Source organism: Meleagris gallopavo, chromosome 6, assembly GCF_000146605.3.
Source record: "Meleagris gallopavo isolate NT-WF06-2002-E0010 breed Aviagen turkey brand Nicholas breeding stock chromosome 6, Turkey_5.1, whole genome shotgun sequence".
Lineage (NCBI taxonomy): Eukaryota > Metazoa > Chordata > Aves > Galliformes > Phasianidae > Meleagris > Meleagris gallopavo.
This window is the reverse complement of record NC_015016.2, coordinates 38,255,296-38,272,713: the sequence shown is the minus strand read 5'-3', so window position 1 is coordinate 38,272,713 and position 17,418 is coordinate 38,255,296. Positions and strand designations below refer to the sequence as shown.

The 17,418-nt window shown below is 36.2% G+C and overlaps 1 protein-coding gene across 3 annotated transcripts in view; it reads right to left on the bottom strand.

Moving 5' to 3' along the window:
- Positions 1 to 17,418, bottom strand: part of RBMS3 (RNA binding motif single stranded interacting protein 3) — a 600,418-nt gene that overhangs the window by 81,290 nt on the left and 501,710 nt on the right. For all 3 annotated transcript variants that reach the window (XM_031553946.1, XM_031553947.1, XM_019616531.2), the window contains one exon: positions 5,022 to 5,128. In XM_031553946.1, coding sequence (XP_031409806.1) covers positions 5,022 to 5,128 — 107 coding nt within the window. The remainder of the gene's footprint in view (positions 1 to 5,021; positions 5,129 to 17,418) is intronic.

Sequence of the window (17,418 nt, the reverse complement as noted above, 5' to 3'; positions counted from 1 at the left end):
TACATGCATGTGTTCCTTAAGCAGCTGCAGCTTCTGAGAAGAAAGTTGTTAGGGAGAGGAAAAATACATTATACTGAGGTCAAAATGGGAAAGTTATTCATGAACCCCAGAAGGTCAGAGGTTGAGTTGCTAGACACCATTGGAAGTTTAGAAACCCAAATGAATAACTAGAAACATTTTGTACTACAGAACTTGACTAGAAGTATGATCTACACAGTTTCTGTTCTTGCTGTTGAGCCACTTTTCCCACTTCAATTTATCTGATAAATTAAATGAGGAGTGCCGAAGTTGGCAAATTTCTTAGCAGGCCTGCAAATTTTTCCTCACCAAAATAATAACTAAATTGTCTAGGTACGAAACAGATTAGTCCTAGACACTGTGGCTTATGGAGAACATCTAAGTACTGCCTATTTCTTGGAAGCATAAAAGAAATCTGAGTTCTCTCTCAAATTACCTGTTGTATGTTTTTCTCTGTAAGTAACTGTCTGTATTTGACAAAATTGTAATAAGAAGCAGAGAAAAAGTGAAACTGTTAACAAAAGCAATGTTCCCAAACTACTGTCTTCTTATTGTTTCTAGAAACAAGTAAAAAATGTTTCTTTTTTTTCTTTTTTCTTTCTCTCTTTTTTTTTCTTTCTAGAAATTTCACCAGGTGATTATTAAAAAAAATTGAAAAGAGGAAAGGATGATGAGGGGGAAGGGGAAGAAATAGGGATTAATTTACTGGCTAGACAGAAACAAAAAACAGAAGAAAACAATCAATACAGGAATTATTTTTTGCAAATTATTAAATATCCTTGCAGACATCAGACTAATTTAAATGACAGAGGGGTCACGTTCAGTGGTGCATGTCATTGCTGTGATATATGCACTAGGATTTTGATGATGATATTCCCCTGGCAAGAAAGATGACAAAAACATCTAAATGGTCTGAATTTTAAAGAATATTGCAATTGAAGTGCTAAAATGTTTCATAATAATGCGATTGTAAATTTCTTTGGGTTGACTAGATATAAAAAGGTTTCTAGAACTGTTCTTTCTAGAAGAACCTATGATTTACTAGTTAACCTTGGACTGATTCAAAGCATTTCATTTATTATCAAATTATGTGATATTTCTCCCTTTCTACCAGATAAATTTCAATCATTTGAATGCACATATCAAAAGATTTTATTTCCAAAGTTTCAAAAAATCTGCAATAAAAGACTAAGCCATAAAATTTAAGTTGCAGTTTTCAATCCAATCTGATCCCAATTTGGAACTACTCCTGATTCCCCAAATGCATTTTGACCTAATGAACTTTTTTGGAAAAATATCATGCACATACACAATTTAGAGGCAAATTAGATCAAATATTTTACAGACAGAATTTGAATATGATTACTTTCCATCACCATTTCCTCAACACAATTTTGTCAGCGAAAATTTCAAAACTGAGTACTGAACCAAACTAGTGTGACTCAGATAAGTCTGTCCTGACTTTGGACATAAATAGAGTTAGTTATTAGTTTAGAATTTCACTGCAAATATTTCCAATGGTAGGCATTGTATATTTACTGCACCTATATATTATTAGATACATAGTTTGACAGCCTTTTAAACAGCCGTCAGTAATCTAAACTCTTGGATGCACAGTCTGGAATTGGTCAGCCAGCACAAATTCTCAGGCAAATGTCTCTCAGTCTGCTGAATGTTTCCTCAGGCTTCAACCAAGAGAGGAAGGGTAAGGACTAAAAGCATTGTTCAAGGTCAAGCATTTTTCCCTCATTACAACAGGCTTTTGGTTAGAAACCCCAAGTAACACAGAACTAACAAAAAAATTTGAAAAGCCCTAGAGAAATTCAGTATATTTTTAAGGACTTGACTTTAAAAGGTAGAAATCTATCTGCACTCAAAAGCCAGTGTAAAATTAGGTGATAGCTAACAACATTCAGTTCCTTTGCTTTTTTTCAGAGTGCTGGGGCTGTAAGCTTTACACAGTGATGTGCAGCCTACGGGCAGCCAGATCCCACCTCTGCCTTTCTAACAGTTGCACAAACCACACATGGAATAAGAAATTTGTTTCTCTCTACCCCACCCCCACTAAAGAACATTTCTACAATGAACATTTCAAGCCAAATTACAGTGTTGCTGGGATTTCAGTGGGTGCGTTGTGCAAGTGGAGCAGGCTGACAGAATTTAACAGCCAATTAAAGCATTTCTATACAGTTATGAAACAATCTACAAAAATGTATGGTAGGAATAAGATTTTCTATTATATTCTGCAGTATGGCCTGAAAACTTTACAAAAAAAAAAAAAAGAGAGAAGAATTTCTCTTTTTATATTCCACAGAAGATCTCCATAGAAAACTTCTGAGAATAGCATAAACAGAGGTACCACTGCAGCAATCTGTTTCTCCCCACTAAATCTCCTGCCTTTGCCCCCTTTGACAAAGTACTTTGCACTGCTGTCTGTCTCTACTTGGTATAATCTGAGTGACAAAACTGTTAGTGCCATTTCTCTGGAGCCTGACCTTCTGAGCAATAATCCTCACATGAATTCAGTATTAACACGGGTCAAACCTCAGAAGTTTTAGAAATGCCCTTCATGTAAGTATTTAAGAATGCAAATGCTTATCTAAACAATAGCCAAATACATGTTGGCTACATATCTAGATATCTTAGGATTTGGCCTGGGTGGAAATACTAAGGCAGTAATCAGTTGGGTAGTATTCCATTACTTTTCCCTTTGGGTTAGAAAATGAAAAAGAACAAAGGTGCAGGGAACATTTTCAGATTCCATTTGTAATCAGAACTACGACACTTGTCATATATCAGTAAGTTCTCACTACCCGCTACTTGTTCTTTTTTAGAGAAATTAAAGTTGACAGGAATAATTGTAGGAAAGTTACCTGAGCACTGCTACACACTGAACAACTTAATGGTACATCTTGCTTAGAGTAAAACCATTAATGCTAGGAAAACAGAAGATTAATTTCACAAAAGGATTTCACACAGGGAATAAGAAAATTACATGATAATCTTGAGGAAATTCAGCAGCATGCATTACCATTGATGCTTTGAGTAGTAAATGTCCAACTTGCAGCAAGGTATTAACCAGAGGTTATTAAATCTGAGAAAGCCAAGTTCTACGGAGCAGATTCCTATCCTGAAATATTGCATTTTGACTAGCTTTGCACATTTGTAGATTATCCCATGACAACAGCTGTGTAGTTTGATAGTTGACTGCAAACAACAAGATGAAATTATGACCTCCATCACTGAAAAATAGTGTTTGAATGGTGATGTCATTAACACATTAGCCACACCATGCCTCTTGGTAACAGGGATATTGTTGTCCTTAGTATTGAGCCACTCTATTAGCAGCAAATGAACTACATACGATGTAAGAAGCTGATGCCCTGAGGCTATAGGCATAAAGGTGGCTTGTTGGCTTTGACTTTAAATTCTTTTCTTAATGGATTTGAACTGAAGGAAGTACAGGACAGTGGAGATAATAGCTGCAATGGCATGCTAAAATGGTATTTAGAGGTCCCTAAAATAGAGATTGTTGACATTATTCAGGGATTGTTATTGCCTCCTATATATATTTGTTTTTGGAGCCCTGCACACAATGGCCTGAGTCTAATACTTGAAGTAATTCCTGAGTACTTGTTCCTCACACACAAGATAGTGCAACAAAACTTTGGAGGTTTCTGCAATCTCTTGTAGCAAATGTAGCTGTCTTTTGGCATTCTAAGCCCAAAAGGCCAAAATACTTTTAGAGTGTTTTTGTCGAAACACTGTACAACAAGCACCTTCCTGGACAGAGACACTCATATGCTTTAAAGAGGACCTTACATTTCTTTTAAGAGTTCAACAATTGTGCTAGCATTTGTAGGTCATGAGCTAATGATCCAAAAAGATATCAACTAGCAAAAGGAAAAAGTTACAATAAAGCAGTAATTTGCTTGAAACACCTATCTTAGAAATACCAAATAGTTTTCTTATTTATTTGCATAGTAAAATTGAAGTAAACATTAAAAAAATCCTACAAAGAGGAGAAGGGAGAAGAAGGGAGGAGGGAGAAAAAAGGAGTGAAGGGGAAGGAGAATGACTTTGGTTTTGTGGACTTTGGTTTTAGTGGGTCACAGTTGAACAACATACTTTGTCTTTGAATTCTCATTCATAAACACAAAGAATAGGCGTTTAAAATGGAAATACTTGTAAGTTCTTCTGCCTTCGCAGTTATAATTTTCTTTAAGAAGGTACTATGACCAGGTTCACTTAACCTCATTTATTCAAGTGTCTTTATCATTTAACAGCGTTCAAGGAGAATAAACAAATTCTTGAAGAGTCAAAGATATTTCTCTTATTTCACCCACATTTGGAGTCACTACAAGTCCACAGAAAGGAAATTCCAGTAACAGACTATTTACAGCAGAGCAAAAAGCAACTGATAGAATCTTAAAAAAAACAAACAAACAAACAGAACTTTGTATACATGATAGATCTGAGGCTACTGTGAACAGTGTTGTTTTGGACAAAATGAAGATGCCAGCTCAGAGAAGCTTTTGGGAAACTTTTACGTGGATTATGTGTTTAAATGCATGCAAGTATGTCTTTGCTTTTTGTAGATGTCCCCCAGTTCCTTGGATGACAAAAAAGAAAATAATAACGTTGAGTTGCTTAGGTGCAAAATTGATGCTGGGTTTACAAGAGGTACATCACTGGTGCTGACTGCACACCAGTAAAAATATTCTTGGCTCAAGTTCAGCAACAGAGAGCCCATGGAATAGGACAAGGCTGTGTAGAGCATCACAACAGCTTTGAAATTCTTTTTTCCAGTAACTTTACACTCCACTCACTATTATGAACTTTCCTCTTCCCTCCCACATATACACTATTGGTCATTTTTTGTCTGGTGTGAAACTTGCATTTTTCGTGCAATCCTGTTTCTTCATACCCCTGAAAGGCAAACTTTCAGATCTACAGCTGACTTCTCCCAAATCCCTGGAAAGTAATTGCCACGTGGCACTTACCTCTCCTTCTCTGGGCCACGGCCTTCCATTCTGTGTGTATTTGCTTTGATTCTGGCGCTTCTTTTGCCCTCCATCAGCAAATTTGCACAGTAAAGGCTCAGTGGGGGCTGTGAAGACAAGAAACCCAGTCTATATTAGCAACCTCCCAAAGAAAGTGATTATACCAGCAACAGTAGTGCTTTGTAATACTGATCTTTTGAAGTAAAATCTTGCCTTCTGCAGATATTTTTTGCCTCTTTCAGCCTTGACTCTACTGGCAGCTGTTTTTACTAACTAAGCTTCAAAAAATATATACTGGCAGCCCTTAAAAGAATTTAGCAAATATTGTTGAAAAAATAATCAGCCTACGCAGAATGTTAAGTTGCTGAAGTGAAATAGTAGAGTCAGGCATTAGTTCCAGCTAAGTTAGACACGTATTCATGACCAGCATTACTGAAGGATAAACACTGTTTTAGTAACGCAGCTTTCTGTTTTTATTGTAAAAACTTCTCAAGAATCTGTTTAAAAAATAACTGTTCTCACTATTTTTGTGTTTCTCAGCACTCAATGCGTTAAATTCTGAATAAACAGAATAAAATAGACAGTTTTGCCAAGCGCAATACAATTAGATTTCTTTTCCTCTTAACTTCTCCTTTAAGCAAGTTGGCAGCTGAGAAAACTCTTTTCCTCTCCAGCTGGGCTCTGATGTAGGAGAGTACAATAGTGAGGGAGGCTGGAACCCCAGGAATGATGGACATTCCCAGAGCTACACACTTAAAACCTCAGCACACAGTAGGGTCTGCTGGTGGAGAAATTACTATACACCAAATAGGTGCCACAAGATGGGAACTTTGTGTCTTGGGATCTTCTCCCACCAACCAGCTTTTAATTGTCTATTATAAAACATTCCTCAGCCCAAGCTGTACATGTCTTGGTAGCGGGAACTTGCCTTGGCTGCCTCCATCTTAAACAAGGTGCCACAGTCTACCCACTTCGTTAGGTGGATGTCAGGACTGTCTTTTATTGCTTAAATCAACTGGTGAGTAAATCATTTTTGGTTTGGTTGAAAGAAATCTGAAAATGATGTTTCACATCCGAAACCTTTTGGAAACTTTTGGGTTCTCAGACATTACAAGTTGAGGCTCTAATTAATTAACCAGGAGGTTTAATATGAAAAGGCAAGAAAAAATAGCTTTTCCTGTCATTTTCTATTTCTAGGAGGCAAGAAGTGTTGAAAGAATAAGAAGACATAAGAAAGAAATGTTGCAGTAAGGGGTTAGTCAAGTTGCTGACATTTATTTGTAATAAAAGCAATTATTTGCTTGGAGGATTAAATAAGCTTATATAATATTAAAACAAGCTCTCCTCCTTCAACCTCTTAGTTATAGCCAGCTCAAAACTGATCAGAAAGCATAAATTAAAAAATGTGATCAGTTGAAAACAACAACAACCAACAAAGTGCAGAGAATCTCACATCAATACCACAATTTCTCATTGGGACTGCATCATTTTGGCTACTTTCTAAGCTCTAACAGCTTTGTTTTTTTCATTACCATGTTACCAGGCTAGTAATTTCCAAGGTCACTAGAAACTGAACTGCAGGGAACAATCCGCTATTGGCAGAAAGCTCAACTGTGTGACCCCAGAGGTCTTTCCCCACCTCTGACTTCGGTTATTGTATCAGATTTTGGTAGAAGCAATGTTCAGCCAACCATTTTAAATTTTAAATAATGAAGGTTTAAAAGCATCCAGGTGGCTGTGGAGATTCTTTCCACAATCGGAGAGATTTTATGAGGCTGACTGCCCTGCTCTTCTACCAGTTTTACTCCACAAAGCGATGCAGCATAATTTCAGAGCAGTTACTTACAATTCACTTTGATGTGATTGTGAGGGAGGAGCAGGTGCTAAGCCAGCATCTGAGAAAGTCCTATTAAATGTCACATTTGATGCTTCAAAAGTTTTTTATTTCAAGTGCTGAACAACTATCAATCAACATATGGTATCAGGAGTATCAGAAGTATGCAAAAAACAATCTGAATGTTGCATATTTACATGTGCCATGATCATCTGCTATTGTACACATGTGCTGTTAGTCTGTATGCTATGATGTGGTATAGCAATCAAGTAAATCATATGTCTTACTACATATCCTCCCTAGAAATTAGCCAACCACAAATGGGAAGCTGTTGCCATTTCTGAGCTTCCCATTATTGAGCACTACCATATGACAACCTTTTATGGCTAAGTTGGGCCTTCCTAAAGTTAACCGAGATTAGCAGAGATCATTGAACAGATGTGCCAAACAACTTCACACCACACCTAAAAAAGTGTGGAAAAAGAAACTGTACTGGCTTTTTGGGGTTAGGGAAGAAGATGGAAAAGGACAAATGAACCATGCCCTGCACAGGCAAGTTTCTTCAATAGGAAGCTTTTTTCCTCTATAAAAAAATGACAGGAATTCTGGGAAAGAGATCAACACGTGCCAATCAACATTAACATGAGCAGAAAGATGGGAAGAAAACATTCTGGCAGGAAGATAGAGTTTAGTTCAGATTTTCTTTATTAGTTGATTATTTTTCTTTCTTTTTTAAAAACTAAACAAAACAGTGGGATGTAGCAGATTACATCTAGTAAAACAGAAAATGATTTGACGAGATTTAGATCTTAAAGATTTACACCTGGGAAAAACTATGGTAATAACCTCAAAATATAAAGAACTAAACCTTTGTTATTTCAGAAGTAAGATAGAATGTAAAAGAATCTCAAGAGTTCAAATGTTGCTCTAAGTACACAGAAGAACTCAAGTCTGATTTATTTCAGCTCTTTTGAAATCCCTTGTAAGGCTCTTAACCTTTGTAAGCTCAGATGCACAGGAATATTTGACATTACTACAATCATTCTTACTACACAAATACATAACAACAGAAGATTTTGGAGAGAACATATCCTATTCCATATATCAGAAAAACTATTTCTAAATAGAATTCTTTTTGAATGGTTTTAAGAAATGTCAGAAGTGCTTTGAAAACAGCAAATTTACTTCCGACAAAGAAGTAAAAAAAAAAATAATACGTAGTAAGGTTGCCAATTCAAAAAGAAACTGTTCAAACTATATTAGTATTATGTGACTAAGAGCAAAGAATTGGGATATTTCACTCTTAAATACTTCTGAAGGGGAGGGAGAAAAAAAAGGGAATCTTTCAAACTGTTCCTGTTTTTGCTGCCTTCCATTCCAGACAAACGCTCCTGAATATATAGACTTTTTTTTTTTTACCTTTCTCTTTTTCCTATATATGAATACACTGACTGGAAATAAATACACCTCTTCTCTCACCTTTTGCACTGCTGACTTAATAGCAAATGTAATTTGGGTATCTTTATAAGGTCATATTTTGAACTGATAAGCACTTATTTTTTTGCATGGCTCTTGACAACCTCGAAGTTTCCAGCATGTGTGGTATTTTGAAGCATATCTGGAAAATCTGCTGTTTGTATTTTCCTGTCAGAAAAGTGAGAATTGATTCACTCAAGATAAATTTCAAGCTATTCCATTCCGATAAACTCTTCAAGGTACAAAGCACTGCTCTTTCTTTGACTTCTACCTGACAGTAACAAATAAAAATATCAAGAATAAGTAACAGCTCTAACCCGAACAAGGTTCATTAAGCCATTACCCATTTTTCAAGGAAAAGATTTAAATGCTTGCTGCAGTTCCCATCCAGAGCCTGCTTGAGTTAATAAGACATAAATAGCTCTGAACTTGGCTTTCAGTCCTGAGAAGGAAACGGAATCAAATTGATAGTGCTTCTAAACAGCATCTGCCAAGATATTCAGGGCACTTTAGGAGAAGGCAGTTGCTGCAAGTATTCAAATTCTGTTCCCATGGAACAAAATGGCTAAAGCCCTATCTCTCTTCAATCAGACCCTGAATTTACTCTGAGAGTTCAGAGAAGGCGAAAGAGAAAGACCGGTTTTATGTCAATCAAGACTGTCAATATTGTTGGAGCTCCTTTAGGAACTCAACTTCTCATGCTCTGGTACTTTAGGTGGATTGACTGAACAGACAGCACCAAACTGCCAAATGCCACTATACCTCCAAAGGCACTGGTATTTAAAATAGGACAAACCCTTTAGATGGAAAGAGATTGGGATAATAGTGCCCCATTCCCATATGTGGCATTCCCATATGGCAGCCTCTCAACAGATCTTCCAGGACAGGAAAGCAACTTCAACTAAATTGGAGAACTCATCAAAAAAAGCGAACTCCTAGCTAGTTCTGAATACATAATTTTGTTTTCTTTCATTCATCGGAAGGCTGAAACATTCAAACTTCTACATATACAAAAATGTATATATTCATGAACATGTGCTTCATAAAGGATTGGGAAGATGAAAGCTGTCATTTGCGTTCAGTGAATCTGTTTCATTATTTCAGGTGCTCAGTAAGGTTTTCTACTGTATACTGAGAAAAGATTGCCTTCCACCACATCCAATTCACAGTCATATCACATCGTTTGTCCAGCAGTCGCAAGAATTACATATACAGCAAAGTAATAACTAGAACATATTTATGTATTTTAACTTGTTTAACCATGAATATTTTTGAGGACAATATTTTTCAGCATGTCAGGAAGAAAGAAATCTCATCTTGTGCAAAAATGAAGATAACGTTTCTAGCAGAGACCTTAGCAATAAGTGCGATATGAACACTTGTGTGGACCTCTAAACTCCTTCGTTTTGTTAATGTGATGAAAAATGATAAGAAAATCAATGCCATTAAGAAAGAATGGTCAGTGCACAGACTGATTTTTTTCAAAGATGTTTTCAGGAGAAGGTTGGATTAATTTATTTTTCAGCTCTGGCAAATCCTCCTCCACAATAAAAAAGAAGCAAAGCAGTAATTGAGTTCACAGTGACACCAAACATTTAAACTGATCATGTTTTAGTAACTGTTTTTCTTCACTCACTTTCAAATTTTAATTATTCTGGCAGCACTTTCACGTACGTATTGGTCTGAAACATCCATGCAAGCAGCATTACATTTGTCTGCCACAGATCAAACATTACTTCTACAGTAACACCAAATTCACTTTGCAAGCAGACCTGTTAACTCATACAGTATTTGAGAAGGAGATGCTAGAGACATAAAAACTCTAAAAGGAAGGCACGACCAAGCAAGGTAAAGTGCTGATATGGATGTACTCAGCAGGACTACAGGCTCTTCTGAACCTACAAAGTTTATTTACAAAATGAATTTTGCAGCTTTAAGTTTTGAAACTGTAGTAGTTTCCTGATCAATAGAGCAACTCAGTGTGCTAGTGAGTCTACTGATTTCTAAGAAAGTTCTGACACACAGTATTTATTCACCCCTAAGTAACAAACAAAACTCTAAATTCAAGGAAGATTATAGAACACTATCATAGCTATTCTGCTCTTGGAGAATGAAGAGGAAAAATTATAAAAGATGACATGTGACACAAAAGGACAAAAGTATACGTAAGGGCAAAGCATTAGCTGAGTAAGGAAACCATAAGTAATGAAGCAAATAAATGCATCATCCTGTTCCATATGAAATACTTGTTGAAGGACAAAGTTGATAATTTTGTGGGGTAACAGATTTTGCTCCACATGTCTATAAAACTGGATATGAGATCACAGGATAAACTCTAACATATATACGTAAAAGCAGAATGAAAGTGCATTAGTACATGTTCAGATAATTTTTACTGGTCAATGTTTTTGATTGAGCCAGTGATTCTACACACACAGGCAGAAAAAAAGCACAGAATGGAAGCTGATGTCTTTAGAATTATAGGAATGAACTCAAGCAATATACATTATATTTATCTCCTCTTCCAGTACTAAACTAGATGATATTCAGTGGACTTAGACAGCTGATTATGAATGCAAAACAAGGGGTTAATATTGCACTTTGTTTCTAGAATGTATAATTTTCAAAATATAACTGTGGAAATTGAGGAAACAGTTTCGTATAACAGAAAAGTTATACCCCAAAGCAACAGTTAAAAGGCAAACATCTGCTTGGCTAGAAATAAAAAGAAAAAAAAAAGTGATTTACTTTTGATAAACTGTACTATAGCTGAAGTAATTGTCTCTAGTTCACCTCTTTGTCTTAAGAAATGGGAAGCAATCCTTTCATCTTTCTGTAAAATAATTATTTCAAAAAAGCAAGAGTATATTAGAAAAGGAAAATAAATCCTAGGGGAGAAATAGTTCAAAGATAAAGTTAGCATTTCTATTATGTGAAACACAAATTATATAGAAGAGGTAGAACAGCTAATTCTATGCATACGGTGGAGAAACAGCATGCTGACTGTGAAGTGCAATCCAGGTCTTACTGCAATCAATGGAAACACTCTATGTACTACATAAAAAACTGTACTTAATCATATAATTGCAGAAGCCCCAACCAAGGTTTGTTAGAGCTGATCGGAAATGACAGTCTGCTTTCGATGAGAAATTGCAGCATTTATTTTAAAGTTTGTTTCTGTTTAAAAATCTATTTTAGTTTTCAAATTTTCTGCAGAACAGCAGGTTGAGAGCATCTGGTTCAGGCCTATTAAAATGTTCCTTTCTAATGCTGCTGATAAGGGGAAACCTTTGTAACAGAGAGCATTAACTAGATATGTATGTTATTTTATGGAGATGACACTCAGCAACAGATGCTTCAATACAGCATTGGAACTTAAATAAAAATACAAAATCAAGCTAAATAGCTTAGATGAAATGAAATATGAAAGTAATGCTGAAATGCAGTAACAAAACAGCATAGTTTTATTTTCATAAACTCCATTTCTCAGTCAACTTTTGTGCTGGCTTCTGTAGAAGGGCATGAATAAGTGAGCAGTAAATCCAGTATAGCATTAAGAAGCTTATTAATCATACATATTAACTAGTAACTGATTCATTAATATAACATATTAATGTTGCAATTTATCTTTATTTTAAACAAAAAGCCTGAGCCAGAGCTCACAGAAGTTGAGGAGAAACTCTCAGCAACTTCAGTGGAGTTTGGAGTGCAAAATAATGAGCTGAATGTAAAAAATCTTTACTGCTAAGTACTTGCATTGAAAGTACTTGTATAGATTTTGGCATCAGCCTCAGTGCCATTTGACCAAAGAGAATTCTGAGCACAGCAGCTCTTTTTTTAGTCACTTTGTTTCTGTGCTTGATGTAATTCTTGAGTTAGCAGTACATCCAATATATTAACATCCATTGTCCTCATATCCACCAGGTTAAGTTTCCATTTTTAGAGTCTAGCAACTCAGCCAAAACTACTGTGAGTTAGAATCCAAAGTTACTCTAATAAATTCAAATGTAAATTTGGGGTAACTGTGAGGAAGAGTAGATTCAGGCCTGTGATTTTAGTCAGAGAATGCAGTCCCCCGCAATTGTTGGCACAGGAAACTTCAGCTTTATTGGAGGTTCCCTGACATAAAGCTGAAAATATCAGTTGTAGTTCATACTTTTCACCCAGTGCTCTTTGCAACCTTCTGGATGAAATGGAAGTGGGATCTTCGAGAAGTGACTTGTTCTTATGCAGAGTCTCTTTGAGAACTTCAACAAGAGAAGATGTCCTTATATCAAATCAATCAAAATAGTTATGTGCATCAGTTTGCAGAAAATTTTTCATGTGCCTGTGCTTAGACCTCTAATTTATATTATTTTAAGACAGTTCCCACAATCAACTGAAATTCTGAAAGCATTGTTTTCATGCAACAATTACAAATCCTAGAATTTGGACTAATACTTCCTGCAAAAACACTATGATACATCCCCTTGGATTCCTACCACACTGGAAGAACCATGTACCAAAAATTTCCACAGTACCATAGTTTGGGGAACAATATTGGCTACAAGACATTAAAAGCACTTCTCACATTATATTTCAGACAGATAATAAATAAATAAATATTGAAATAATTTGATATAAAATCTTTTTGGTTAAACTGGGAAAGCCTTAACAGTTCTCAACAGAATTGTTAAATGTGGAAGCTTAAGAATCCAACTCGCTTTTCCATGTGGGATAAATTTCTATGTGGAATTTATGTGCCACAGCTCCTATCTATTTCTCTCAAGCGAGATTAACTAAGCAAGGCACTGAGTTAAGCAAATCCTACACAGCCCTTTTGTAAACTGTGCGAACAACTAGCAGAATATAAGGATATGCTATTTCAGTAATACCCCATCATGCTTTTCCCCACTGATATGAGTCAGCAGGTGTGAAAGTTTTTAAAGAAAAACAATTAAAAAAAAAGTTTTTCTTCACATTTGCATACATAGAAAGGTTCTTCTGACTCTTGTACCAGATAGCATTACAGCTACAAGACTGTATGTTGCAGCAGTGAAGCAAAGGAGAGGTTTGAGTTGGCTGGTCTTTGTAAGCAAGTAGCACCCTGACTTTAGCACGTTCCCTTTGCACTGGTAACACTTGAATGCTCCTGTACCAAGACAGACAATCTTTGCATGTTATCCCAGAACTGCAATCTATGCATAGAAGTTAACTGAAAAAAATCACCCACTAAAAGTGAACCCCAAATCATTTTTAAATTCCTTCTAGGAAGATATACCTTTTTGCCCTCTCGCACAGTCTCAGAAGTTACTTTGTTTGGATGAAAATGGAGATCTTGTATTTCTTACTGTTCAATTATTAAGGAACAGCAACGAAGTCAGCTTCATTTGAAAGGCTCAGCGATTTTTAAACGATCTCATGTACCGTAATTTATAATGGAAAATCAGGTACAAATAGTGCAAGATGCTTTCTGGTTCCCCTCTAATGGAAATAAAATGAATCCCTGGTAATGGGTGACCCTACTTGCTTCTGTGGTCACCCATTTTAGTTTTTAGTGTTCTCTTTAGTACTCCCAGGAGAAAAGAGCAAATGCAAAGCTTTTATCTATTGCTGTTTCTCAAAACAATAGGTCTGTGCTTCTGCTATAAAATCTATTTTTACTATTCACATAAACTAATGTTATTGATCACAGAGACTTTGCTATTATCCCACTAAGAAAAACCTACTTGTACTGACAGTCCAGAGACAAAATCATTTGAATTTAATGCAGTAAAAAGAATTAATTCTGGCTTTGCTAATACAAAGTTATTTCACATACCTGTTTAAGTATTTATTATTTCTCATTGAATCTACTTACAATTTTAAATCACTACATTATTTATTAATTTTTATTTAGCGTTTATTTATTTAAACCAGTAAATTATCATCACATTATTCCTTGTCTGTGTGACACTTTTAGAACTAATACCACAAGTAAAAAATAATAATTTCAAACATATGTTTTCAATATAAACAAGGAAACCTGGCCAAATGTCTTATGTCAATAGAATGATTTTTTTCCACCAGCATTATTATAATTGCTGTATACAGACATTCATTTTTTACTAATTAAGGTTGAGTCTTGGCATTCTCTGCTCACACTCCAACATATGCATAGCATTAATGTTCAGAATAGCTTATTCAAGCCAGCGTTAAACTGCATGAGGATAAGATATCTCAGTTATGATCATTAACTTATTTAATTCAGACGTGCATGTTTCAGTACTACATTTTGTTTGCAGATTGTGGGGAAAGAAACATCTGCGTTGTCTTTGTGAATGGTCCTTGCAATAAAAAAGTGGACATACATATACATAATGTCTTCATTATTTGCAGCACTAGGCATATCTTAATAAAAAGTAGCAATAGGAAACTCTTATGATAGGAAAAAGTTTGGTTTGCATAGAAGCGTGCTGTGCATGGTCAAAGCAGTGACACCTTGCCAGAATCAGAGTTCAAACAGCATATTCCTAAAAACACTGATTCATGTCAACGCATGAAATATTCCTGTGTAAATGAAACATAAATCCCAATTTTTAATCTGCTCAACAGCTTAAAAATATTAAAAAATAATTTATTTTTTCTCAGAACGTCTAATGAAGATCCTTTTATTTAAATCAGTTCTAATTAACACACATTCCAGCAATGACTGCTGGGTGCAGAAGCAAAAATTCCAATCACTTAGAATTTAAAACATAGCCAAGCAATACCATTTTGCCACTACTGTGAGAAAGAAGGAAAAGCTGAAGGGAAAATTCCTTTTATTGTTATTACCCTTCTTTCATTTTATTTTCTGCATTCATTGAAAGACATAAAATGAGCTAGTTTGCTAGAAGTTAACATGCAGCATTGCCAGCTTCCTTGTTAAATGTGGGATCACCTCTAAAAAGTGGATTTGACCCTGACTGCAGCAGAAGTGTGGGCAGGCATAGGCTACACAGCAGAAAGCATTTATCAGACAGGTGACTGACTGATTCTTAGAGGCAGGGGTTCATTTTGCTGCGGTGGAGAATACCCAAATCACACTAAGCACCTTGGACAGTCTAATTACTGTGTGCTACAAAACCTCCCTGAGCACTCCACCATTTTCTCCTGTAAACTGGCCCAGGGGAAGGGAGTGATTACTTCGGAAACCACACATAAGTAAGGACACTGATGCCCCTTCCCTCTTTCTCCTGGCAGAAGAGACTGCTGGCTCTGCAGAGCCACGGGATATGCCGCTCCTAAGGCCAATGTGCATGCCCAAGTCCATGGGGCAGGCTTTTCTGGGTACTACCAAACAAATCTCACTTCTCCCTTCACCAAACACCTGTGGGTTGGAAGCAAATGTGGCATTGACATGTATTTGCTCGGAGAAGAAGGGCAGGCCATGGAAAAAATCATTCAGCAACTCCATTTCCTGGGAGGGCAAGGTGACAGTGTGCCCCTGAAACCTACCACCACTGCAGATGTGGGGGCTTTGCTCCAGCTTACAGTACTTGTCTGTCTTCAAGGCGTAATAACTGTACCTGTGATTTCTATGACAGAAAGCTGCACAGTGGAGTCACTGGGAATTTTCCAGTAAGTCACCTATTTTTCAAAATATTTTATCCAAAAGAAAGACAAAGAAGTGAAATTATAATCTTTTCCCAAGGCAAAAGAAGATCTAACTCATATTTCTTAGCTCTTTTCAAAACGCATTGTTGATACCAATGCTAAGTCTAATGTGCTACAACAAAAGTCAATTTCTAACCCTTACAGCTTAAAAAACATTTATTGCCATCTGAGACAATATCCTAGAATATTAAATATATAACACTAAACCCTTCTGCATTTTTCAAGTGCAGAGCTCTCAGCTGAGCGTAGACAAGGAGGCAAGCTGACATATTAGAGACTGTGTAATGGCCTCATCTCTTTTAACTCTGTATAGTTCATGTCTTGGGGGTTGTAGGAAGGTCATGCTACATCCTGCTCTGCCATGGGTTGAAAAATTACGAAAGGAATGTGATCTCAATAGTAAGATGGGAAAAAGTAAAAAAAGAAAAAAGAAAGTCAATCCTTTACTTTTCAGTTAAAAATACAGGAAAACAAGAATAGGAGTGAACTAAGCACAACAATGAAAAATCGGTAGGGGGAAATAAGGTACAGCAATAGACAAACACATTAAGGAAATGATGAGAAAAACAGGAAAAGAAGGAAGAGTAATACTTCTGAAATGCCTTTGAAAATGTTCTGGCTTCACACAAAAGTGAACACAATTGATATAATTTCTGGATGACAACAGGGCTGTGATGACTACCTGGATCTTCACTATTACAAAGATGACAGGAAAAAAAACAACATTACAACTGAACAAGTAAATGAATGGGCTAAATGTTACTGCTTGTGTCAAAAAGAATTCTATAAAATGTGTGTGATTTTATTTGGAAATACAGACTAAAGACGAGTTCTGTTACACTGTTAAGAACACGCTCATATTCTCACAGTAACCATATGGGATTAAAACATAAATGAAACTTAAAAGACTGTAGAATCTCCTCTACACAGAAATACTAAGGCCTGATTATCAAAGTTACTTGAAAGTTTATCTCAAAACCCTATGGATGATTCAACACTTCTATGCCACAGAGATAAAATTAGAGATGACTACACGATAGATGAAAAATTACAGATATTGCATACAGATGAATTAGGTTATGAAAAAAAATAGGAGCTTCTACCACTAACCTCCATTATTCTTTAAAGCTCCAGTGCCCATCTGGATGGGATCTTCCCTTGGTTTACAGGCCCAGGGACACCAGCCATGTCAGCAGGATGCGAGCATTGCGTGCATCTCCACTCAAAGCACGATTGCAGCCAAACAGCATCATCAGAATCAGGTCTGACAAAAGCTGTCTCCAGCTGATGTGAAGCAGCTATTTTTTTCAGAACAAATGATTTCATGAATCAGCCAGCATGGAACGACAACATTCTGCTGCCACTAAGTTGCAATTTCCAGCAAGTTAATAAGAGTCCATTGCAAACATGATCATATTCATCACTCTGCTGTTAACAGAGGTGCTAATATAACTTTCAGGGTTTTTTTTT